At 44.6% G+C, this 25,773-nt stretch overlaps 1 protein-coding gene across 9 annotated transcripts in view; it reads left to right on the top strand.

Annotated features, from left to right (window-relative positions):
• Nucleotides 1-25,773, top strand: part of HLCS (holocarboxylase synthetase) — a 236,052-nt gene that overhangs the window by 206,254 nt on the left and 4,025 nt on the right. For all 9 annotated transcript variants that reach the window (XM_047875104.1, XM_047875105.1, XM_047875101.1 and 6 more), the window contains 4 exons: nucleotides 14,838-14,905; nucleotides 16,586-16,746; nucleotides 22,489-22,603; nucleotides 24,777-24,990. In XM_047875104.1, coding sequence (XP_047731060.1) covers nucleotides 14,838-14,905; nucleotides 16,586-16,746; nucleotides 22,489-22,603; nucleotides 24,777-24,990 — 558 coding nt within the window. The remainder of the gene's footprint in view (nucleotides 1-14,837; nucleotides 14,906-16,585; nucleotides 16,747-22,488; nucleotides 22,604-24,776; nucleotides 24,991-25,773) is intronic.

The raw sequence follows: 25,773 nt of genomic DNA, 5'->3' as shown, positions 1-25,773 counted from the left end.
CCTCAACTGTGAATCACCACCTTAGCTCTAGAAAATAAAACCTCTTCATTTGTGGGCATGTTTCTGTGTTATCTCAGAGGGTAGAAAAAGAATGCAGTTGGAGAGAGGGGAGTCTTTTATGTTGTAGCTCTGGGGATTTTTCAGGAAACACAGTTGGGGTTTTTTCGTTTTTGTTTTTGTTTTTGTTTTTTGTTTTTTAAAGCCATTGAGAAATACCTTTTGGTGCACTGGTTTCAGGACACCAGGCTTTGGACCAGCTGCATCCTAATTACCTAGAGCATACCCAAGCTTTGGCCCTGGAGATTGGGATTTGATGCATGTAAGATGAAGCCTTAGCATCTATTTGTTTTGTTTTGTTTTGTTTTAACTCTGCAGGTGGTTCCATGTGCAACTTTGTTAGACGACCGAGCTGTAGAGGCGACTTTGATTCTATGACCTTGATTCTCTGGGCAGATCCCACATTTGTTGAGCTTGGTGGTTTCTAGCAAAGACGGAGTCATCTGTTAAAATCGAGTGAAAAGTATAGCACAAAACATCTAAATAGGATCTCAGTTTTTTCTAAAGTTTCTAATGGAGATGATTGACAGTCTCAAAATGGTTTTCTTTTTGACCTCTGGCTCGTTACGCATGAGGAATGCTCTGTGGAATGTCAGGGGACTTGGTCATTCTGGCTGATCTCTACCAGACCTGGTCCGTACCTTCCTGAGAAAGTCCAGTGTCTGTCTAGCCTGACCAGGGTGAGGAGAAAGCCTCCGTTCAAGGTTCATAGGCTTAAATTCCTTAACCTAGTCCATGTTAATGGGACTCATTGCCTTGATCCCCACGTGTTGCAAATGACCCTCACAGAGCTACAGGTGCAAAGAGATTTGATGCAGACTAGAAGTACTAAAAACATTTCAAGAACAAATAGAAAAGGCTTCCCTAGGAATTGTTCTATAGGATCATTAGCCAAAACTGTTTAGTCTTGTTGATAGGCAGGACTCCAGTAGAGAAATTCAAGAAAAAAAATTCAGAATCTCTTTAATGGAGTAAATGTTGCTAGTTAAATCTGTTAAAGACAACACAAAAAATACAGACCAGTATCACTTCTGAGCATCGATACAGACATAATAAATATTAACAAGACAGAATCCAACACTACGTTAAGAAAGTAATATCCCATGATTAAGTATCTTTTCCAGGAATGCAAGGTTGGTTCAATACTGGAAAAAAATAAATTGATATACTTATAGATACATTTATTCATTAATGTGTCAGTAGAGTGAAGGAGAAAAAGCATATTGTTATCTCCATAGATGCTGAAAAAGCGTTTCATAAAACTCAGCATCCTGTCTTGATAAATACATTCCCAAATGGGAATTAATGGGTATTTTCTTAATATGATTGTATGTGTGTTTGAGTACTAAAGATAGTGTCTTCTTTAGTGGGGGAACCCTAAAAACTGAGGGTTCCACTAAGGACAGAAACAAGGCAAGAATACTATCTCTACTTGTACTTAACGTAGTACTAAAGGTATTAGTCAATCCAAGTAGACAACAGACGTCAATTAGAGGCATAATTGAAAAGCAAGAAAAGCTATGTCTGTTTGCAGATGTCATTATAGTATGCCTGGGAAGGCTTAGAGAATCAATAATTCTTTAACTCACACAATAAAAGATTTCAATGACAGAACAAGATATAAAATTAGCATGCAGAAATCGCTAGTCTTTGTATATGCAAACAATAATTGGCGAAGCATAGGTATGCCATTACAATAGCAACAAACAAGATAAAATAGTGAGCTTAAAAATGTGTAAAATTTACATGAGATAACTTTAATTTTTTTTTTCAACGTTTATTTATTTTTGGGACAGAGAGAGACAGAGCATGAACGGGGGAGGGGCAGAGAGAGAGGGAGACACAGAATCGGAAACAGGCTCCAGGCTCTGAGCCATCAGCCCAGAGCCCGACGCAGGGCTCAAACTCACGGACCGTGAGATCGTGACCTGGCTGAAGTCGGATGCTTAACCGACTGTGCCACCCAGGCGCCCCTACATGAGATAACTTTAAAACATGCCTGAAATACACAAAAGTAAGCTGGAAAAAATGTAAGACATCGCCTATTGATAGGACAATTTGACATCATGAAGTATCAGTTCTCCCCAAGTTAATTTATAAATTTAATGCACTTGTACTAAAAATACCATGTTTTTACCCATTAAGCTAGACAAGTAGATGCTAATGTTCATTTAGAAATGTATGTAGTAATAGGAAAACAATGATAAAGAAAAACCATAAAGTGCTACTAGCCTTGCTAGATTTTAAAACATGCTATAAAGCCTCTGTGATTAAAACAGTGTGATACTGGCACATGAATAAAATGGAGAGACCAGCAGAATGGAATAGAAAATCCAGAAATAGACCCAACTAGGTATAGAAAAATGGTCTATGATAAAGGTGACCTCTCAAATTCCTAGGCCAAAGAAAGACTTTTTTAAAGTGTTTATTTATTTTTGAGAGAGAGACAGAGCATGAGCAGAGGAGGGGCAGAGAGAGAGGGAGACAGAATCCAGAGCAGGCTCCAGGCTCTGAGCTGTCAGCACAGAGCCCCACGCGGGGCTGGAACCCACAAACCACAAGATCGTGACCTGAGCCGAAGTCGGATGCTCAACCGACTGAGCCACCCAGGCGCCCCAAGAAGGACTTTTTTTTTTTTTTTTGAGAGAGAGAGAGAGAGAGAGAGAGAGAGAGAGGGAGAGAGAGAGAATCCCAAGCAGGCTCCACGTTGTCAGTGTAGAACCCAGCATGGGGCTTGATCTCATGAACCGTGAGATCATGACCCAAACCAAAATCAAGAGTTGAATGCTTAACTGACTGAGCCACCTAGGTGCCCCCAAAGATAGATTTTTTTAAACAAATGATCCTGAGACAATTTGATAGATATTTGGGGAAAAAGATAAAATCAGACCCATCCCTGTCACCATACATAAAAATAAACTCCAAATGGATCAGGGATCTCAACTTAAAGTGAAATCTTACAAATATTAGACACAAGTGGATGAGTTCCTATAGAATTTGGGTGTAGGGAAAGGCTCAGAAGACACAAAAGCAAGAGGCAGTAAAAGGTTGATATAGCTGACTACTACATAGATATAAAAAATCAAACAGTTTTCCATGGTAAAAAAACACCATAAACAAAATTAAAAGATAACAAAGTGGTAGAGAATATTGGTAAGATGCCACAGATAAAGCACTATTATTCCCTGATATATAATGAACTCTTAAAAATAGGCAAAGACAGGGCGCCTGGGTGGTTCAGTTGGTTAAGCATCCAACTCTTGATTTTGGCTCAGGTCATGATATCAAGGTTCCTGGGATGGAGCCCCATGTCGAGCCCCACTGTCAGCACAGAGACTACTTGGGATATTCCCTCTCTCTCTCTCTCTCTCTCTCTCTCTCTGTCCCTCCCCTCCTCAAAAATAAATAAATAAAACTTTAAAAAAATAGGTGAAAGATATGAACAGGTAGTTTACATACACTATATATATATGGCTCTTAAACATATGGAAACCTCACGTGTAAGAGACATGCAAATTACAACTACACTGAAACCCATCTCACCTGGCAAAAATGAAAGCATGGGACATCATACTATACTGGTGAGGCTGTGAGGGAACAGGTATGCAATCTGTGGCTGGTTCATTAGTAATGCAGGGGAGTCTGGCAGCATCTAACAAAGCTACATGTGCATTTTCCTTATGATCTAGCATCCCACTCCTAGGAACTTATCGTGAAGATACACTTAAACAACACAAAAATACGTGAGAACAAGGGTATCGTTATACTGTCTTTTGGAGACAACCTAAATGCCTGTTTGTAAGAGAGTGGTTGAATAAGCGATGCTATATCCACACAGTGGTGTGCCCCTCAGGTTAGAAAAGAATGAAGAAAAGCTCTGTGAACTTAGAAAGCATATTTCCTGGTTATAGTAAGTGGAAGAAAAAAAAGGGCAAAGAAGTATCTACAAAATGGTAACTTTCTAAAAGGGAATAAAGGGGGGGGGCAGAAAATATGCATGCATCAGTTTATTTGTGTAGAAGGAAACATGGGAAGAATAAACCAGAAACTAGTGACGTTAGTTGAATTGTTATTTACAGAATGAGTTAGGAGAGATCCAGGTAGATGAGGTGAGTCGGGAGTGGGACACTTCTCAGTATACGTCTCTATATAATTCTGATTCTTGGAACCGAGTTAAAAAAATAAGAAACAAAGATTGGAGGAGGGGGCCTATAATAGGATACATAAGTACAATTAAACCTAACCTCATTTCAGATGAATAACAACCACACTATAGTGAAAGCAACAAAGAACAAGCCCAGGGAATATTTAAACACAATATTTGACTATATACCCTCAGGCTAAAGACAAAAAAGAACTATAGATAAATAGTGAAGGCTAGTTAGTAAGTTTGTTTTTCACAGTAGCATGGGTCAGCAATTCTGAAACCACTTTCTGTGTGTTACAGTATTGAGCAAATAAGTAAATATATTTGAGATAATGGGAGCCAGATTTCTGCTTATTGGAGAAGGAAGTTACAACTATAGAAAGGGGGAAAACAGAATGGACCTTGTGGTGTTGAATTGGAATTCGAGTTTTCAGTGGACTTCAGTGGTTTTTAAGATGGATGGATGGATGGATGGATGGATGGATGGATGGATGGATGGGTGGATGGGTAGGTGGATGGTCAGATGGATGGATGGATGGATGGATGGATGGATGGATGGATGGATGAGATGGGAGGAGGGGAGGAAGGAAGGAAGGAAACACACTTTCTAGCTATTTCCTCATACCCAGATCTGTTTTATAAATGTCATTTTTTGCTAAAAGGAACCAGAGCTCCATGGAGAAAAGGCTGATTCCAGGGCTAAGACTGAGAAAGTGAGCCTGGAACCTCATCTTATGACAGAAAGTAAGGAAATGCTGAAAGATGACAGGGACGTGTCAGTAGGACACAGGAGCCAGCCTGAAGGAGCTGCCACTTGCCAAATCTGGGGTAATTTGAGCATCAAAGTAAATAGTGATAGGAAAATATGTAGTCTGTTAAATAAAATATGAATCTACAAATCCATTCTGATATAAATAAATAAATAAATAAATAAATAAATAAGTGGGGAGACAAAAAAAACCTCTTCCTTATAATAGCATCCCATCAAGTACGTACGGAATCAGAAAATCATTATTTGGCAACCATCAAATAAATAATCTATTCAAGCAAGATTCATCCACAGATGCTGAAACCAGTAGGTTAAATCTGATAAGAAACATGATATTTATCTCCCCACAAATACTTCTTAACTAACAGTGGAAAAACAGTAACTTTACATGGAAAACCTGGCACACACCGCTTAACCAAGTGGATCAGAGTTAACTCACCAACACTGGGACAAGGCGACTCCATGTGCCTCCTGATGTGGTGCACCAAGAAGGACACAGCCTCACTAAGAACTCTGTTCCTGCCCCCAAGTTCTGGCCTGAATCTCATTGTGAGGAGATTTCAGATCATCTGAATCAAGAGACATTTTACAAAATAACTGTAATGTCTTTCTTCCACTCTTCAAAAACGTCTAGATCATGAAAGACAAAGTGAGACCAAAGAACTGAACCCAGTTGAAGGTAGCCAAGGAGACATGCTAACGAAATGCAACAAATGATCTGGATTTACCCTAAACCAGAAAGAAGACCATGCTTTACTGCCAAGGTCATTGTTAGCACAGTGGGTAAAATTTGAATGAATTCTGTAGATGAGATCAGGAGTTGGCAGACTACGGTCCTCAGGCCAAATCCGGCTTGCTGCCAGTTTTTGTACCACTTGAGAGCTCAGAATGGTTTTTCACAGTTTTAAATGATTGGGGAAAAAAAATTAAATGAATAAAATCTATATGACATTCTGGAAAAGGCAAAATGGTAGAGGCAATAAAAAGATCAGTGATTGCCAGGGTTGGGAGGAGGAAAGGAGGGATGAATAGGTGGGGTGCAAAGGATTCTTAGGGCAGTGAAACTATTCTATATGGTACTGTAATGGTGGATAGAGGGCATTACACATTTGTCCAAACCTATAAAACTGTACAGTACAGAGAGGGAACTTAATATTAAACTGTGGCCTTTGGGGACACCTAGGTGGCTCAGTCAGTCAGCGTTTGACTCTTGATTTTGGCTCAGGTCATGATCTCCACTGAGTGTGGAGCCTGCTTAAGATTCTCTCTCTCTCCCTCTACCCATCCCCTGCTCATGCATGTGCTCTCTCACTCTCTTTCTCTGTCTCTCTCAAAAAATATTTAAAACTGTGGCCTTTAGTTAATAATAACGTATCAGTGTTGGTTCATCTGTTTTAACGACCATGCTACACTAAGACAAGGTGGTAGTAATAAGGAAGCAAGTGCAGGGAGTGAAGGTGCCTAAGGGAATTCTGTACATTCTGCTTAGTTTTCTGTAAACCCATAGCTGCTCAAAAAATAAAGTCTACGATTTTTTTTTCAAATACTATATTGTGATGCATGAGCAGTACATGAAAGTTAAATTTCTGTGTCTATAAAGTTGTGTTGAAATGAGTAAGCCACACTTAACTTATTTACAGGTTGTCTACACCTGCTTTTTGTGCCTGGATAGCAGAGTTGAACAGTTGCAACAGAAACCCAGTGGCTCCCAAAGACTAAAATATTTACTATCTGGCTTTTCACAGAAAGAGTTTGCTGACCCCCAGATTAGATAATAGTATTGTATCAGAATATTAAATTCCCAAGTTTGATCATCGTACTCTGATTACATAAAATCCTTGATTTTTAGGAAAGATACACTGACATATAGAGAAATAAAGAGATGTTATGACTGCAACTTGCACGTAATTCAGGGAAAAAATTATGGACGGAAAGACAGATGGAACAGGCTCTGTGCTTAAAAAGCTAACATTTAGGAAATCTGGGTGCTGGGTGAAAGTCATGTAGGAGTTCCTCCTACTGTCCTGCAGCTTTTCTGCTAGTCTGATATTATTTCAAAGAGAAAGGTTCAAAACAAAAGTAAAATAGCATGAGCCTTAGAACCAGCCAGAACTTGATTTGAGTTCCTGACCTGCTGGCTCTGTGGCCCTACAGAAATGGTTTCACTTTTCCAACACCGTATCTTTGTCTGACTTGTGAAGCTTAGATGAGATACTGCATGTGAAGTGCCACTCATAGCATAAAAATTCGGGATCAGTTCTGGACAAGTTGAAAGTCTACCCAGTGCCTGCAGGGAAACGGTTCCCAGATGTCTGCTCACCATGTGGTCAAGATGCGTCAGCGCCTGTCTTCTGAAACAGCAGCCACGTCCTGCAGCAGAAGGCCCTCTCTTGGGGTACATGACTCATGGTAATGGCCGTGGACCCGCTCCCTGAGGAGCCCCCCACCTTCAGCCACAGATGATGGACTCTGATTGGCTTGAGCCATGGGTTGAGATGCTATAATCTGGTGACCTGTAGCGGAGGGGCTTAGCACGTGGTCTGAGTGCCCGTGTGTGGTTGTATAGCAAAGGCTCACGTCCAGAAGGTGAGGAGCTAGGATCAGGACCACCGTTGAGGCATGGTCATAGAGGTCGCAGTGGGTGCCATGACGATCTCCATCTACACAAGCCTGGTTGTCCATCTGCAAATTCTGTAACTGCACTGGTCTAAAGTGGAAGGAGGTGATGCCCAGACATCCATTATTTATGTTACAGTGTCACGGGTGAGAAACCGTGGTTTGTGTTCATCTTGATTGAATAATACAGGCCAACAGCAATAAATCTTGGTCTAACTAGACGGGTGCCTCGTTCTGAAAGCTGAATCCACAGGACCGCTTCCCTGTGAACAGTGAAGTGATTTAGCAGTAGCGTAGATGCTATTATGATGTTGGAGATGGGGAAGATTAGCCGGAAACCTATGAGTGGTGGTTATTGTTAGGAGATACAGAAATTAAACAGCATTTCCAGGAGAAGGTCTGACCCATAGCATCCTTCAACAGAGGTACAGGTGGGGCTTCTGCTTCTGGGGAGCGCTGGAGGGGGGTTGCGACCTGGTGTTCTTGAACAGTCCAAATTCCCATTTCACCTATAATTGAAATACTCATCCAGTTATACACTGAAAGAGAGAAAAGGGTATATAATGTAAAGTTTACTTACAGTATTCTAGGGGTTGACTGAGAACAGGTTGTTATAGCTTTAAATGTCAAAGCCAGAAGGTAATGAAAATATGTTAATAAAACTGTTGTGTGCCTGTGTGCATGAGTGGCTGAAATTATTCACGAGTAATAATAACCTGAAGAAAGTGCTGCCTTTAAAAAGTCGACCAAATAGTTACTTCACCCAACTGTTTATAGCTTTGCTAAGTGGGTTCAGAGACCCAAGATCTAAAAGGGAATATTTTGCAACCCCAGTTACTGGTGTTTATCTAAATGCTTTGTAGCCCTATGTTTAGATGTTAGTGCTTTGTAGATTGAAGCGGGAGAGGGGGTGAGAGGTACAGAGGAGAGGCATTATCTCTAGAATTTTTGAGGAGTGCTAAAACACACACACATTTGGGGAGTCTGGGTGGCTCAGTCGGTTGTGCACTGAGAATCTGCTTGGGATTCTCTCCCCTCGCCCCCGCCCCTTCCTGTCTCTGTCAAAATAAATAAATAAACTTTAAACACACGCGCGCGCGCGCGCACACACACACACACACTCTCACACACTCACACACTCACTCCACTGGTCCTCCCTCTCCCTGACCACCCTCTTTATCCCCAAGAGGGGGTCATGGGACAGTAGGAAGCTGTGGGATCCATGCAACAAAGAGGAAGTGCTCTATTTAAATACCCACCCAGTGTCAAACCGCCACGTGTGTTCTGTCTTCTTCCTACCGGAACCAGATTTCCTGGGTGACTGGAGAGATTTAGAGAGATGAAGCCCCTTACTTGATGGTTAGTTCTGTCAACACTGGGATTTGAATTTGAATCTTGATCTGATTCCCTTGGTCTGACTCTGCTGCACTGTGGTGTTTTCAGAGTTTCCTCAGGAACCTTTCCTTTCCTGTCCTGCCAGGAGCAGTAGCCACCCCACGCCCCAGTTCCTGGATGGCACTGTGCATCTTTGGGACTGTCAATCTCAGCTTTGCACCCACATGCCTAGCCACCTGTTCAGAAGTCCCCAGTGTGTCCCCAGGCATCACAGAGCCCTCTGGACCGACCCCTTACTCCATGTGTTGTTGTTAAAAAAAAATAGTTAAGCAGTTTTTCTTAAAAAAAAGAAAAAAAAAAAGCGGGCACCTGGGTGGCTTAGTAGGTTAAGCGTCTGACTTCGGCTCAGGTCATGATCTTGCAGTTTGTGAATTTGAGCCCTGCGTCGGGCTCTGTGCTGACCGCTCAGAGCCTGGAGCCTGCTTCAGATTCTGTGTCTCCCTCTCTCTCTGCCCCTCCCCAGCTCGTGCTCTGTCTGTTTGTCCCTCTCTCTCAAAAATAAATAAAAACATTTAAAAATTTTTTTAAAAATGTGTGTTCTTACATTGAAGACAACTTTAAAAAAAATTAAGAAAATTGACTCCTAGAGTCAGACTTTTTCAAAATGAAAATATCTTGATATTTTAGCTTTTTAACTTAAAAAAAAGTCTTCCTGAACTAATGGTTGGTGTTTGCAATGTAATACATTAAAAAAAAATTTTTTTTAAGTTTCTGAAGTTTAGCGCCGTTTCCTTTGAACTATGCAGACGTCCGCAGGGTTGTGCGTAGTGGGAGTATCTCTTCCAGTAAAGCTTTTAAAAATCAGAAACGGTGACTGAATGAATGTCTGGCTTCCTGGGTCCTCCTCCCCCTGCCTCATCCCTACCCCATTAATCGGGTTATTTTTTACGTATAGAAAACGGGAGGGGGACTATCTGAGAATGCGTGTTTCCGAAAGCCAAGTAAAGGGAGGGGTCAGAACTGAGAATACCAGGGGGAAGACATCAAAGAAAAGACACAGCGTGTGCACCAGGAGCGAGAGTTGATGAAGGCCCCCCATGCTCCGAAGATGCCGGTGGCCACACGCATGCCACCTCCCGAGCCCAGCGGCAATCTGTGCAGGGACAGGAGGCAGACTCAGCCTGCCCGTTGCACGGGGCACATGCTCCCCAGGGAAGGACGGCAAGGGACCGGCACAGCCATACGTGCAGCGTTCGAGTTATGGGGGATCCTTACAGGGAGCTTGCTACCACTCAGTTGGTTGGCAGTCTACCGTCTCTGGAAAGGAAGAGAGTGCTCCCCAGCTAGTGAGCTGGCGATGCATGCTTCACCTAAGGAAGCAAAGTTGAGTTTCAATAAATCTTCTTTTAAATAGCATTTTTTCCTGATTGTACAATGAATGCACTCCCAGTGCAGAAACACTGGAAAATTCAGAGAAGTATAAAGAAGGAATTCAAAACCACGTGAAATCTTACTACCCAGAGACCACATGAGACAGCATGGAGGAGTTAACATCACCACGTATTGGTTCCACCTCCACCTTCTGGAGGTAACAGCCACTGTTGATGTGTGTCCTGTATTTTTCTCTAAATGCACACAGGAATGGACAGCTTACATAGAAGGGGATCACACGTGCTGTTTTCACCCATTCCCTTTTTATTGTCTGTAAGATTAAAATATCAGTAAGATATCAATCAAATAAGGTATCAACAAGATGTCCATAACTATACATCCACAACATCCTTTTAATAGTTCTACAGTCAGGAATTTCTCCAATCATCAGAAAACCTATTTTGTAAAATATATCTATGTGTATTTGTTTAAAAGGGGGGGGGGAAGTCTAGGAGAATATGCACTTTTAATGAGAAGAGGGACTTATTTTCTGCTCTGCACTTTTCTGTATTTTTTTAAAAATGAATACACTCCTCAGAATAACCAGAGCTAATATTGTGGTATATTTCTTAACAATTTCAAAAAGGGTATTTTAAAACATCTTTTAGAATAATGCTGTATATAGGGTTTTGCGTCATAATTTAATCACCTGAAGGAGTCCAGTGGACATTTGCGTGTATCACAGATGGCTACATGATAGGTTTTCATGTGAGGATGCTATGATTTTTTTAATTCCTTTATTCATAGACTGTTCATATTGTTTCTGATTTTCACATTGTAAAGCTGTGATGAATAGTTGTGCCCCTGAATTATTTTGTTTCTCTTCTGAATACTCCTTAGGATTTATACCTAGAAGGACAGTCACCAGGTCAGAAAGCATAAAGTTTTTAAGGCTGATTGCTTATGAACAGACTGGTTTTAAGAATTTCTACTTCTTACTACTATCAAATAAGCTTTTGCTCATAATAAAACGGGTGCTGTAGATAACTCCGTCTTATTTAATTTTAAAGCAGATCTTTTAGTTCTTTTCTTGGAAATATTGATGAGGAATTAATTACAAATATTATATCTAAACATAAAAGCCATGCTTTTTTGCCAGAATTTTTCAGCATAATTTTTTTAATGTTTATTTATTCTTGAGAGAGAGAGAGACAGCATGAGCGGGGGAGGGGCAGAGAGAGAGGGAAACACAGAATCCAAAGCAGGCTCCAGGCTCTGAGCTGTCAGCGCAGAGCCTGACGTGGGGCTCGAACCCACAAGCAGTGAGATCATGACCTGAGTCTAAGTCAGATGCTTAACCAATTGAGCCACCCAAGTGTGCCAAATTTCAGCATAATTTTTAAAGGTAACCAGTCATCTTAAAGGAAAGTTTTAAAATAAAAAATCATCCTATAATGCCTAATAAGTAATAAAGCCTGAATAAATCTCACTCCGTTTTCTATGAATTTTACATAGTTGGAATAAAAGTATATGTAGGTTTTTGTATACTGCTTTTTCAAGTTTTTATTTATTTTGAGAGAGAGAGCAAGTGTGTAAGCGTGTGCTCAAGCTGGGGAGCGGCAGAGAGAGAGGGAGAAGAGAATCACAAGAAAGCTCTGTGTTGTGAGCACAAAGTCCGACATGGGGCTCAGCCTCACAAACCATGGGATCATGACCTGAGCCGAAATCAAGAGTCAGAGGCTTAACTGACTGAGCCACCCAGGCGCCCCTGTATACTGCTTTTTTATTTAGCAGCGTGTTGCAAGCATTTCTTTCGTGTTGCCACATACTCTTCATAACCACCCTATTTAATGGGAGTTATTCCATTGACTTCATGTACCACAGTGTACTCAACATTTCCCTATTGAACACATGGGCTATTCCCACAGTTGTATAGCTCTTGGTGAATGTGGACTGACTGTTTCCTTAGGTTTGAATCCCCAAAATGGATTGAATGGGTCTGAATTTAGTTTAATTTTTATTCCTTAAGGATTTTCACACAGGTTCATACCGGCCTGTCCTCTAGATCAGTTAATTATTGAAGCTTTATTCCAACGGTGAAATTCGGGACGTTCCCGTTGGCCGAGCACCCACGAGGTGCTGTGATGTCCTTAGGAACCGAAGTGGTCACATTTGCAAAGTGACCTTTTGAGGTCTGGATGTTGGAGACTCCAGAGAAGAGTAGAAAAACAGAGCGCTTTTCCGGCATGCCCCGTCAGTACCAAAGTGAGTGCATTCAGCTACCACTCACAGAAACCTTTTATTCCACAGCCTTCGCAAACAAGGACAGAAAATATACAGCAGCAGGGGCATAATCATTATGTAACCTCATCCTTTTTTTTTTTCTTTTTCTGTTTCCTTTTGTGAGAACATCATCAACTCAGGATGGAAATGCATTTATGGTGCCTCCTTTCTGCTAAAGCAAACCCTAGCGGCTTCATTTTCTGAAATGCAAAATTTGCGAAGTTCATAAATGCTTCTTTGTTGACCGTAAGCCGTGTGGTTTGGCCCCCAGAGTTATCTCAGATAGCACAAATAAATCTGGCGGCCCCTGGTTGTCTCAGACCGCGTATTACCTCCTTCCCTCGTTGTCTCCCTCTTGCAGAATTTCCTCCTGGCCTTCAGCTGCACAAACTCCGTCTTCTCATCAATATGCCCTGTTAACTGCTGCCAAACCTCCAGCAGTTGAGTGCATATGTTCCCTTAATCATTTCTCTTTGTTCTAGAAGTCTGTGTTTGGTTTCTAAACCTCCCCCACCCCCTCGCCTAATTCCACCATCACCAGCACTGGCTATCGACAGGACCGTGTTCTGTCTACATGTTTATTTAAAGAACATCCTAGATTGCCTGCCATTGAGAGAGCTTTTGCAGTCTGCTCACAGCGTGCTAAATCATCCCCCCCGCCTACTCCCCTAGAAAAGGTTGTTAGCTGCTCCCCACCGCCACCAGAACCTGTGGCCTTTGGAGCCCAGGTGAGGGGTTGCCGGAACTTTCTGGAAAGCGTGAAGTCCTGAGAAGACAGTGTTACCTCCCTGCATGGACAGAGATCCCTTCTCTGTTTTCCGCTGGTCCGACCCAAGAAAAGGACGCTTTATTCTTGGAGCCCAACATTGCATAGGAACAGTTGGTCTCAATGGGTTATTCATGGTGTCCAAGAGAAATACTTCTGGAGCTGTGTTTCATGTAAGATGGAAGGTGGGCTTGGCACGTCGACGCAGGCGGCCTGCTCTCTGGGAGTGCCCTGTGCCTGTCAGACCAGCCGGCCCCCACCCGGTGTGGCCAGGCTCTTCTTAGCAAGGAAAAGGGGTTTTCCGGGCCCCTTGCTACTGGGGTCCCCGAGCATCAATGCCAAAGTCTGCCGGCCATGGTGCACAGAGAGACACTGTGCCGTTTCTCTACACTTTTGTGTTTCTTCTCTTACCATCTGTGGAGGCCCACCCCCTTCCCTGAGCCCCGATCGTGGTCTTTCTTCGGGGCCCTTTCTCCTCAGCACCTGGGGAGCAGGGTGCTATGGAACCTTGGAAACTATTATTGGAAACTTCATACAAATACCGTCTCTCCATCATCCCTCCTCTCACCTCTTCCCTCTCCCGAAAGTACTTCACAGAGCCAACAGCTGCACCCGCAGTGGGCAAACCTGATTTTTGCTTTGTTTAATAAATTCTACCATGAGCCTTGCCCACTCAGTACCTGGTCGGCAACTCCTGGGAATGCAGAGGAAAGTCTTCCTCACGCAGAGTTAAAATATGTAGAAAGTGGCTGGGAGGAAATTCTCAGTGTGAGGGATTTTTTTTTTTTTCCTCCTTTCCTTTTCTGGGGGAAAAAAAAGGTTAATATTGACTCATTTGGTGGAGATATAAGGCACTTTTCTACCTATCCCCAAAGGGAAGTTTGTATTCTTTTAAATGAAACCATTTTAAAAGCAGAACTCAAGCCTAAAATGATCCAAGGTTCTCCGGAGTTCTCAGAAGGTGTAGATTTATTTACTATAGTTAAAACATAATTAGTTCTCAGGGGATAGTGTATCTTTTAAACGGCTTTATTGCCACCATATTGGTTTTCTGAATAATCAGAAACTTCTGTTATGATTATGTTCTAGTGTTCGGACAGAAACGCACCGTAAGTAGAAACAAATGTCAGGAACTGCTAGTTGTCACCCAAAGAAGGGACACCACATCAGAGTGGGGAAGAAAGAACTTGGTAGGATATTCCGAAGAAATAGAATCGAGCAATGTCTTAAATAAACTAAGAGCTCAGGCAGGTACACAGCCTTTCCCCACCCCAATCTTGTTTGATTAAATGGTGTTTTCTTGGGCTCTTCTTCCTTGTTCCCACTGCAGAGGCTGGGAAGGGGGTCGTTATCCCTCGAAACCTGGAAAATGGCCCTTTCTTTCCCCCACATGCTCGCAAATGAGTGTAGACAGGGTCCCTCCTTGTGTGTGAGCTGTGGGCTGCCCTATCACGTCCCCGTTCTGGCTGACCAGTCTTTCCCACCATTTGCAGGTTGATGTTTGAGATCCCGCAGGAAATGGGGTTAATAGCCATCGCAGTCCGCCAAACACAGGGCAAAGGTCAGTCATCTTTTGTTATCGTTTCTGCTGTTTTGTTTTCTAAAATCTGTGACTCCTGTGTCCAGATTGCCAATGGATCGTGTGTGCTGATCGCGGAGGAGACGCACTTTAGAAGTGCTTGTGTTCACACCCCCTAAAATGGAGGAAGAGGGCGGGAAATTGATCAGAAGATTGAGCCTTTTAGTACAATTAAAAGCATTGTCTCAAACTGAGATGGTTATTAATCACTGGATGTTCTACTGGGAATTTTTTTTTGTTTATTTATTTTTGAGAGAGTGTGAGCAGGGGTGGGGCAGAGAGAGAAGGAGACACAGACTCCCAAGCAGGCTCCAGGCTCTGAGCTGTCAGCACAGAGCCCGACAGAGGGCTGGAACTCACAGACTGCCAGATCATGACCTGAGCGGAAGTCAGACGCTTGACCGACTGAGCCACCCAGGCGCCCCTGGGGATGGTTTTAACATTCAGTCATCTACATCTTGTAAATGCCTCTTTCTGACACATTCTAGGCATTGCAGTGTGTGAATCATGACTGTGTTATAGAGACATTTATTTGCCCGAAGGTTCTCTGGGAGGTGCCTTCTGTGTCCCTATTGAGTATCACACAGGGGAGGCCTTCCGTCTGCCAGCCCCCACCCCGGCTGGGAAATTCCATGCAGCGGGCGCTTGATCAGTGGTCAATGCCCGTTCACAGAGTGATCACAGAGAAGCCAAGGGCTGCTCAGAGCTTCCGCCACCTGCTGACCCTCGGAAACCAGAGCCCGCATCCTCCCAGAATCCACTTGGGGTCCAACCACAAGCAGATTCCATGCTCGGTGGTCATGCAGGAGGCACTTGGCCCTCACCCCTGCTCCAGACAGCGCCAGGCCAACCCAAACGTGCTTGTAACTCTCAAGAGAGGCTCCTTATGCCTTTCTCAGAAGGAGCAATGAAATAAGAAATCCACTGTTTCCCACTTCTTTCCTTTGAATATGTCTTTTGAACATAACTCAAAGAGAAAATTCATTTTATCCAAAGCCGGGGGTGCTCAATATGGTGGTTTAAATAAAGGACATAGAAGGACTTTGATTATACCTCTCATTTTGATCACTTTATTTTCTTGGCTTCTGTTTTAGGAAAAAATAGTTCAGAGAGTTAATGCTAGGGCTTACTTTTTAAATTCAACTTCCTTTTCCCCCCCTTATAACAGTGAGATATAATTCACATGCCATACAGTTCCTTCATTTAAAGTGTACAATTTTGGGTTTTTTTTAATATGTTCACAGGTTGTGAGACTATCACCACAATATAGGTCACTTCTAAAATGTGGCTCCCAGGACTTCTCCTGGACAGGACAGACCTGGCTCATTTTCCCCACTGTTTCTGTTTTTGCCTGCATGACCGTATGGAGAAAATTAAGCTGACAGTCATGTTCAGACACTGTAAGACTTTGAACCATCAAAGCCTAAATGATATGCTCACTGAGGCTGAACATTCTGCTACTTATCAGAAACTTGTTCAGCAACGCAGCGTCAGATTTTAAAAAGCTTCTCTGTTCTTGAGTTAACCCTAGAATCTCCAAGCATTGTAATCAGTCTGGGTTGATTGCGCACGTGGCTGCTCTGCCCGTTTTCTGGCGCTGTGTGCGTCTGACTCTGTTCGCATGGCGACGTGGCCACTTTCCTGATGGGGCCTGTGTTCCAGGGCGGGGATCGAATGCTTGGCTGAGTCCCATGGGATGCGCCGTGTCCACCCTGCTCGTCTCCATCCCGCTGAGGTCCCAGCTGGGACAGAGGATCCCATTTGTCCAGCATCTGATGTCCCTGGCCGTTGTGGAGGCGGTAAGGTCCATTCCTGAGTACCAGGTACGTGCAGCTCCTCTGTCTAACATCCCCGCCCTGCGCGTACATCCCAGCTGATAAAGTCGGTATATGGAGGATGTGTCCGGACGATAGCTGCATATAGAGTTGCAGCCTGTTCTTTGCAAAGCTGGGCAGCAGAGTGTTCTTGGAGCTTTGAGAGTTTGGAAAGCACCAGCAACTTTTACAGCGGCGTGAGGCTCGCCAGATGTGTTTCTTTCCCAGAGTTTCCTTTCTTTGCTGTTGTCCCAATTTATCAAGCATCTTAGGGCGAACCTCTTTCTATTTATTTTTTCCTTTAATTGAAGCCCATTGGACAGGATGGGTCACTTGTGTTTTCTGGTGAAAAGCCTTATTTTATAGACCTAAACAACCTTCTCATTTCCCACCTTCATTTTGCACAGTCACTGTTGGGCAGAGCAATCCTTTGTGGCCGCCCAGGTTTAACGTGCAGGTTCATTTTGGGGTGTTGCTCCCAGCTCTATGGCAGGGGTGTCTGCTTCGTCATTACCATTGGATACTTTAGTGTCACTTATTAAGGAGACAAGAGACCAGTGCACACAGTCACTGTATATCCTCTTCCTCAGTTTTCCTGGAAGAATTTCACATGAGTGTAAAAAGGGAGTTCCCGGGGCGCCTGGGGGGCTCAGTCCGTTAAACATCCCACTTCGGCTCAGGTCATGATCTCACGGTTCTTGAATTCAAGCCCCGCGTCAGGCTCTGTGCTGACAGCTCGGAGCCTGGAGCCTGCTTCGGAGTCTGTGTCTCCCTCTCTCTCTGCCATTTCCCTGCTCGTGTCTGTCTGTCTGTCTCTCTAAAATAAACTTAAAAAAAATTTTTTTTCAAGGGCGTTCATCCCCAGGCTCCCTCCCACCTACAGCTCTTATGTCAGGCTGAAGACAATTATTGTATTAACTCCTGAAGTCAGAGGCTAAGATCATGACTTTCAGTGGGGCCTGTCCTCATGTTCAACAGGGAAGCCATCATCACCAGCGCCCCTTAACCCCCTCTAATGTGGTCATGTCGTCATGGTCACTGTGTGTAGGGCTGGGGTATGTGTTTCCCAGGCATGCACACTGAAGTCCCAGGCATGCACACTGAAATATGACATTTATTACCAGGTATTCAGCACACTTGCTGTCTGTATCTGAAGGGCTTGGGCTTAAGCTACAGATTTTCCACACCAGCGTTTCTCGCTGTCGGCACTGTTGACATTTGGGCCCCACATCTCAGGTGGGAGGCCTTCCTCTGCAGGGGGTGGGACGGCATCTCTGGCTGCTCCCACTAGATGCCAGCAGGATTCCCCGCAACCTTCACAGGTTCAGCCTGCAGCCCACTGAGCCAGACGTCTCCCCTCATAGAAGGCAGTTGAGAAGATAAAGTTCTGTTGGGAGGTCGGGGTGGGGGGTGGGGGCGGTATTTTTAACCCTAGCAACAGGTTTGTTGGTCTTAGGAAAATAAATGAAAATTTAAATTTTAAATTAGCCTGGTTAGCTTTTTCTTGGCTTTGATTTTGACCTTGTAGCCTCACCTGTTAACTTAGCGAGCATTCTTTGAGTGCCTGCCTTACGGGAAGGGCTGGGGGCAGCGGGATGTGAGGTGGGCAGCCCGCCCTCAACAGCACACCTGATGGGTGTTGTCCCTCACGTTCCTTCTTCTGTCCTGTTTCTGTAGTCACGCAGCCCAGTCTCACCTGTGTGATGTGACTTTGGTTTGGGGTTGGATGTATTCTTCCTTTATTTCATGTTCAGTTTTTACTGAGATAGAATTGACCATGTAAGTTTGAGGCGCACAGTACAATGACCTGACCTACTTGTGAAGTGGTTACCACAGGAACTTAATACCCATCACCTCCTATAGTTCCTAGAAAACATTTTTTTCCCCTTGTGATAAGAACTTTTAGGATTTAATTTCTCAGGATTTATTTCTTTAAAAAAAAGGTTTTTTTACAGTTTATTTATTTTGAGAGAGAGAGAGAGTGCAAGTGAGGAAGGGGTAGAGAGAAGGGGGGAGGGAGAGAATCCCAAGTAGGCTCCATGCTGTCAGTGCAGAGCCCGACACAGGGCTTGAACCTACAAACTGAGATCATGACCTGAGCCCAATTAGGATGCTTAACTGACTGAGATCAACTCAGGTGCCTCTCAGTATTTATTTTTAACAGAGTCCATTTAGCTTACACAGTACAAATCCAGGATGGTTGAAATAGGCCCCAGTTACGTAGAGTTTGCCTTTTTTTTTATATACAAATTTTAATGTTTATTTTTTGGCGGGGGGAGACAGCGTGAGCAGGGGAGGGGCAGAGAGAGGGAGACACAGAATCGGAAGCAGGCTCCAGGCTCTGAGCTGTCAGCACAGAGCCCAATGTGGGGCTCGAACCCACGAACTGTGAGATCATGACCTGAGCTGAAGGCGAACACTTAACTGACTGAGCCACCCAGGCGCTCCGTACAGTTGGCCTTTCTTACATCTTTGGTCAGGTGTCACCATCAGCACACAGATGGTGCCTGTCTCCCTGGACCAGAGGGAGTGTCACGGAAATGCCCATTACTCCTTCCAGAGCTTGCAATCCACTGCCTACCATCCCTCCCACTGTTTCTTCTGTTTGCGAGGTCCCCGCCATGCCAGGTGCCTGTAGCCCTCCACCTTCCCCTCCCGTCCCCTCCCCTCCCCTCTCCTCCCCTCCCCTCCCCTCCTGTCCCCTCCTGTCCCCTCCTGTCCCCTCCCTGTACCTGGAAGTTCTGTTTGCCCTGGGAGGCCCTGCTCCGATGCCATTCCCGGAAACTTCTAGCTACAAACTCCCTCTTCTAACCTTTTGGTGTTTGGAAGGTCTGAGCCACTTTTATGGTTTCTCCCGTGGCTCGCTCTGGAGCAGTGTTATTTGTGCTTCTGGTTCCATCTCCTGTAAAGGAACCAGCTCTGTGGATGAAGGAGTAGTTTTATTTTGATCCCAAAGAGCCTAACATAGCACTTTGTACCCGGGAGGCCCGCGGCAGCTGTTTGAACACGTGGTTGAGATAGTATAAAAATAAGCACGCAGCCTTTCTCTTCGTTGAAATAGATGCCATAGTTTCCCCACAGGAGAAGCCACAATTCTGTAAGCCGCCATTGACCAACTAGACCTGAACATGTGGAGTAAATCAGGAACCCGGGAACGGGGCCAGCACGGAAGAAAGCCGCTGCCCACCTACCGCAGGAGCCGAGCTTGGGCAGGGACCGTGTTGGGTACATGGGGGCCTGGGAAGGCGAGAGAGGACAAAGAAGGGGACCTGCGAGAGTGACCAAGGCCAAAGTCTCCAAGCTACAGATTTTCCACACCAGCGTTTTTTGCCATCGGCACTATTGACATTTGGGTCCCACATCTCAGGTGGGAGGCCTTCCTCTGCAGGAGGTGGGACAGCGTCTCTGGCTGCTCCCTCTAAGTGCCAGTGGGATTCTCTCAAGCTGTGACAACCAGAGATGTTTCCAGCATTGCCCAGAGTCCCTTGGGGCAGGGTAGCAGAATGGCACCCTTGCTCCGGCCTCCATGGAGATCCCTGTTCTAGACACGAAGGATTATGAAGCTCCCTCCCTGTCAGTTATAGGTCCCGGTGCTCATCCCCACGTCTTTTTTATGCTTTTGTTCCTTTGTGCTTTTGCATTTCTCCTCTCTGCCTAGAGTGCCCTGCAGGGCAGAACAGAAATGCTGTTCTTTGCTGCTGTTCTTTGCTGTTCTTTGCTGAGATGCAAAGAAGGCCTTGTTGAAGGGAGAGAAGGAGATTTCTTGGAAGCAGCAGGCTCTGTAGCACAGTATTAAGCTCCCTGGGGGCTTGGTGTCAGAAAGCCCTGGGTTTGGGGGCACCTGAGTGCCTTGGTCAGTTGAGTATCTGACTTCGGCTCAGGTCATGATCTCAGGTTCGTGAGTTCAAGCCCCGCATCGGGCTCTGTGCTGACAGCTCAGAGCCTGGAGCCTGCTTCAGATTCTGTGTGTCCCTCCCTCTCTCTCTGCCCCTTCCTCAGCTGGCGCTCATGCTGTCTCTCAAAAAAGTAAATAAACATTTAAAAGGAAGGAGGGAGGGAGGGAGAGAAGGAAGGAAGGAAGGAAGGAAGGAAGGAAGGAAGGGAAAAAGGAATGGGAGGGAAGGGAAAGGGAGGGGAGAGGGGGGGAGGGAGAAAAAGAATCCCAGCTCTGCTGCATCTGAGTGTAACTGCAAGCCACCCAGGCAGTCTCTGTCAGCTTCAGTTTCCTCCTCGTTAAACGGGGACAAAACTAGTACCCCCTGGGGGTCTGGTGTAAGTAACATAGGGACTAGGGCTGAGAAGGGGCTCTGGGTGGTACTGGCCCTCAGGGAAGGAAGCGAAAGCACTGTGGGATCAGAGGCCATCAGCTACCCTGCAGTCTTTCCGTTTTATTTGCTGAGTGTCTTTCTTTCAGCCTCATATATCCCGATTTCCTTCTTCTCCCCACACGTGGCACAACTTGGCTGCCACCCCCGGCCCAGGAGTCCTGGCAGCTCCAGCACCCACTGGGTCTCACCCGGTCTCTGTGCGCCCACTTAGGAGTCCCGGCAGGAGGTGGGGGTCTGGGTGGCCCAGCTCAAGGCAGTGACCGGCACCGTTCCACTACGATCGGGGCTCAGGCAGGGTCGCCCAGGGTTGCTTCAGGATAGAGACGCAGTGAGCCACAGAACAAATCGTTTCTGCTAACTGCTGACTGTTGGCAGTGTTTTGAGATCCTTCCGTAATAATTCAGTGAACCGTGTTCCTACCCTGCATCTCTGTAGCATTCACCTTGAAACATTTCTACCCACCTTTTATGATATTGGTTAATTTAGGGCATCTTTTCTCTCTTGGGCATGAGCTCCTTAAGGGAAGAGAACCCAGAAGTAGTATTCTCTCCCTGCCCCCAACCCAGCACACAGTAGGTGCTCACTGCTGGTGGATTTTGGTTTCCGGTGCATGTAAGTTACATTTGCAGTATACTGTGGTCTAAAAAAGCAATGGACATGCCTTAACTAAAAAATATTTTATTGAGAGAGTGCCTGGGTCTCAGTCACTTAAGAGTCCAACTCTTGGTTTTGGCTCAGGTCATAAGCTCATGGTTTGTGAGTTTGAGCCCCTCATCAGGCCCTGCACTGACAGCCCAGTGTCTGCTTGGGATTCTCCCTCTGTCCCTCCCCTGCTCATGCTCTCTCTCTCTCTCTCTCCCTCTGTCTCTCAAAATAAATGAAAAACTTAAATATATATATTTTATTGCTAAAAAATGCTAACCATCATCTGAGCTTTCAGTGAGTTGTGATCACTGATCACAGATCACCATGATAACCAAATAATGAAAAAGTTCGAAATGTTGTGAGAATTCCCAAATTGTGACACAGAGACGCGAAGCGGGCAAGGGCTGTTGGAAAATGGTGGCACTGATCGATCAGCTTGCTCCTCTCAGGGCTGCCGCCAGCCTTCGGTGTGTAACACACACAGTGTCTGTGAAGCACGATGAAGACATATGCCTGTACTGAGATAACGAACAGTGCTGGGGGTGGGGAAAATGCCAGAATCTATGCCAGATATGTTCTTTAGGTCTCTCCCAGCCCCAAGGCAGTCCTTTCACACTGGATTGTCCCAAAGATTAGCTGTCAGAACCAGAAGGGAGGTTGAGATCCCATGTTCCATTAGATTCGAGAACATCCTGCCTATCTTCCTTTGGGCTAGATGACCTGTCCTGATCCCTTTGTGTCCTGTGCTTGCTTGATTAACGCACAGATTTTCCTTTAGGATATCAACTTACGAGTGAAGTGGCCCAACGATATTTATTATAGTGACTTCATGAAGCTTGGTGGAGTTCTGGTTAACTCAACGCTTTTGGGAGAAACATTTTATATACTTATTGGTAAGCTTTTAAAGCCCTTTCCTCCACATTTTTAGATTAATAAAAGCAAAAATAAAAATGGTTTATACATGGCTACATTGGGGGGAGTGGATTATCATATGGGATTACTTTTTCTCTGAGTCCTAAGTTACAGAACACAATATGTATGCAAAACAGGCCAGATTGGTTGAAAGCCCTTCAAGGGGTTTAGCGTTCCTGTCTATGGCCATGGAAACCACCAAATTGGTATCACATCAAACAGGTTTTTTATTACACCTCTCCACGTGCCCGCTTCTTCTTGAATTAGAAATGGTGAAAATAAACATTTAACATGCCATTTTGTAATAAGAAAGTTAATTTCAAGGATGGGTCTCCTGGTGGTCTGGCATTCTTAATGGGACCTTCCCAGGCCATGAAAAAGTTGCGCTCTTTTGGACCTTCAGAAGAACCTCCAGGCTGGTCAAGGTGGGGTGAAGAATCCTGCTTCCCCGCAGCACACCCGCATCAGGCGAGGAGGTGGGTTCAGAAACAGTTTCAGAAATTCTTAGGCTCCTGCTCCTCCGAGCATCGGCTTCTCCCTGATGTCCAGGAGAACTCAACATTCAAAAATTAGTACTGGACAGAAAACACGTGATGACGTGTCAGAAATGCCAGCCAAAAGATGCAAAGCTTATGTTTCTAGCGCTGCTACCAAACTGTTTGATATCGTCCAAGCTCTGCTTCCCATTTTTAAATGTGTTAATGAGGCTAGATGTAGATGTTCTGAAGTAGGGCCCATAGGTATCAATGGGGCCCAGGGATGGCCTCAGGGAGCTAAGGAAGTCTGCCATTGGGGGCGGGGGAGGAAAGGGAACATGTTCCTCTGGGGAGAATTCATAGCTTTTGTTAAATTCTTAAGGCCATGGGAGGTGATGGGGGGAGAGGGGGCCTCTTTGAGGAAAGATTCAGAGTCACCAACAAGGGTACTCTCTGGTTCTTAGAAAGGTGTAGCCGAAGTTGGCACTAGTCAGTGTTGCTATTTTCCCCAGGACTTGGAATTTTCTGAATATAACGGAGATTTTCAGGACTGTATACACATACTCTAATGCCTCACCCTCCATGCTGTGTGTGTTGTTGAATGAATGAACAAATGAAAAACTGCTGATTCTGTCCCTGTTGCTGTAGTTATGTGTTTTTTGTTTCCAGATGTAATTTATATTGCTTTGTATTTTAATAGCCAGTATATTAAAAAAAAAAAATCTGAGGCCAATCAGTCTTTCCCTTCACGCTGAAAATGGCTCCGAACATTTACCAAAGAATACTGCTATTGTAAATGTCACCATTCTATCTGAGGCGAGTATTTGGGGAGTTTTTTCTCAGAGGCACTGAAAACAAGATAGTCTCACTGCTTCATTCTTGCCGTATTTCATTTCTTATTGAAGACCTCTTTGAGGTTGATTCAGGGCCCTGTTGAAAACTGAGGTTTGACTTCTCTGAAGACTTCCAACTCTCCCGGAGAGGATGGTGATATTAAGTAACAGCAGAGACAAGCCTGTTCAAACCCCACTGCTGGTAACTCGCTCTCCCGAAGCTGTGGTTTAGGAGCCTGTAAAAGAGCCACTGAACATGGGTTGGCCCCTTGCCAACAGCGTAACCCTAGCACCAGAGACTTCCAAGGGTAAAGTATTAAAAGATGTGTTCTAGGTTTATGCCATGACCAAGGTTTGAAATCTCTGAATCCAGAGTTTACTCCTTAAGACCTGAATAAAATTCTTTATTTTCAGACATGTGTTCTGTTACTCAAGTCGGAAAAGAAACAAGAAATTTTACTGTATATTGGGCTCAGGGCAGACCTACGATTCTTGGCTCGACCCCGTGAAGGATCGTTTCAGAGGCCAGTCTAAGGAGCTGGGTCCTGTTCATAGCTTCTGTTTAATCGAATCGAATCTGCCTTTCTCCCCCCAACCAGTCTGCAGTAAGGTTGGGGTGATCCCCGCTTGAACAAGGATAATAAAGGAAGGATGAAAAAAGGAAACTGGTCCCAAAGAGATAAGTCATTCTTTAAGTGGCCAGAGATCATAAATTTGAAATGAGGACAAGGAAGCAGGGGGCAGGGGATCCAGGCTGTAACTTCTTCCAGGTGGTTGAGAGGAATGTGTGATCCTCTCAGTACGTTGAGCTGCTCGTGTTTTTCAACCGTTTGCTTTTGTTGCAGGCTGTGGATTTAACGTGAGTAACAGTAACCCCACCATATGCATCAATGATCTCGTCACAGAATACAATAAGCAACACAGGGCAGAGCTGAAGCCCTTCAGAACCGATGATCTCATCGCCAGAACTGTGACCGTGCTGGAGAAACTGATCGACACGTTTCAGGACAAAGGGCCCAATGGCATTCTTCCCCTTTATTATAAGTATTGGGTACACAGGTCAGTGCTGGCCTGTCTTCACTCGTTTAAAATGTCTTCATTCAATTAGTAGTTCACTATCTTAAAACAAGAAACTGAGCACAGGTCTAGATAACTATTTTTTCCCTTTCTGATGGAGAAAAAACTGGCGGACACGATTGTGAGCAAGTTACCATCAGCAATGCCAGGACGAACTGGCATCCCAGGTCTGCTGCTGATGGGATGCAGCGAGAAGGACACAGCATCACCGGAGAGTTTTCCCGCATGTTTATTTAAATCGTAGAACATTCTAGATATCAACAGTTTCCAAAGCAAGATCCCCCAGGGGCAATAGCATCCTCACCTGGGAACTTGTTAGAAATGCAGGTTATTCTCAAGTTCCACCCTGGGCCTCCTAAATCAGAAACTCTGAGGCTGGCCGAACGCTCGAGCACAATTCATGTTTCAACAAATGCTCCAGGGGATCCACACGCACCCAAAGCCTGAGAGGCACTGTACCTATCAGCAGGCCTCTATGCTTCAAAAATGTTAATGTCCTCTAACACAAAAAAATAAGAAAGTGGGAGATTTGTTTGACATTAAAGAGGACTAAAGAGGCATGACAATAAATGCAAGATGTGATTCATAATTAGATCCTGGATGGGAGGAAATAGCCACAAAAAATATTAATGAGACAATGGGGAAATTTAAACATGAACTGTATTTTAGATGTTATTATACCAAGATTAGACTTCTTGAGGGTGATAATGGTATTTTGGTTTTGTGGGAGATTGTTCTTAGGAGGTACATGCTGAAGTATTTAAG

This window comes from Prionailurus viverrinus, chromosome C2 (genome assembly GCF_022837055.1).
Source record: "Prionailurus viverrinus isolate Anna chromosome C2, UM_Priviv_1.0, whole genome shotgun sequence".
NCBI lineage: Eukaryota > Metazoa > Chordata > Mammalia > Carnivora > Felidae > Prionailurus > Prionailurus viverrinus.
Note: the sequence above shows the minus strand (reverse complement) of the source record. Positions and strands in the feature narration are given on the sequence as shown.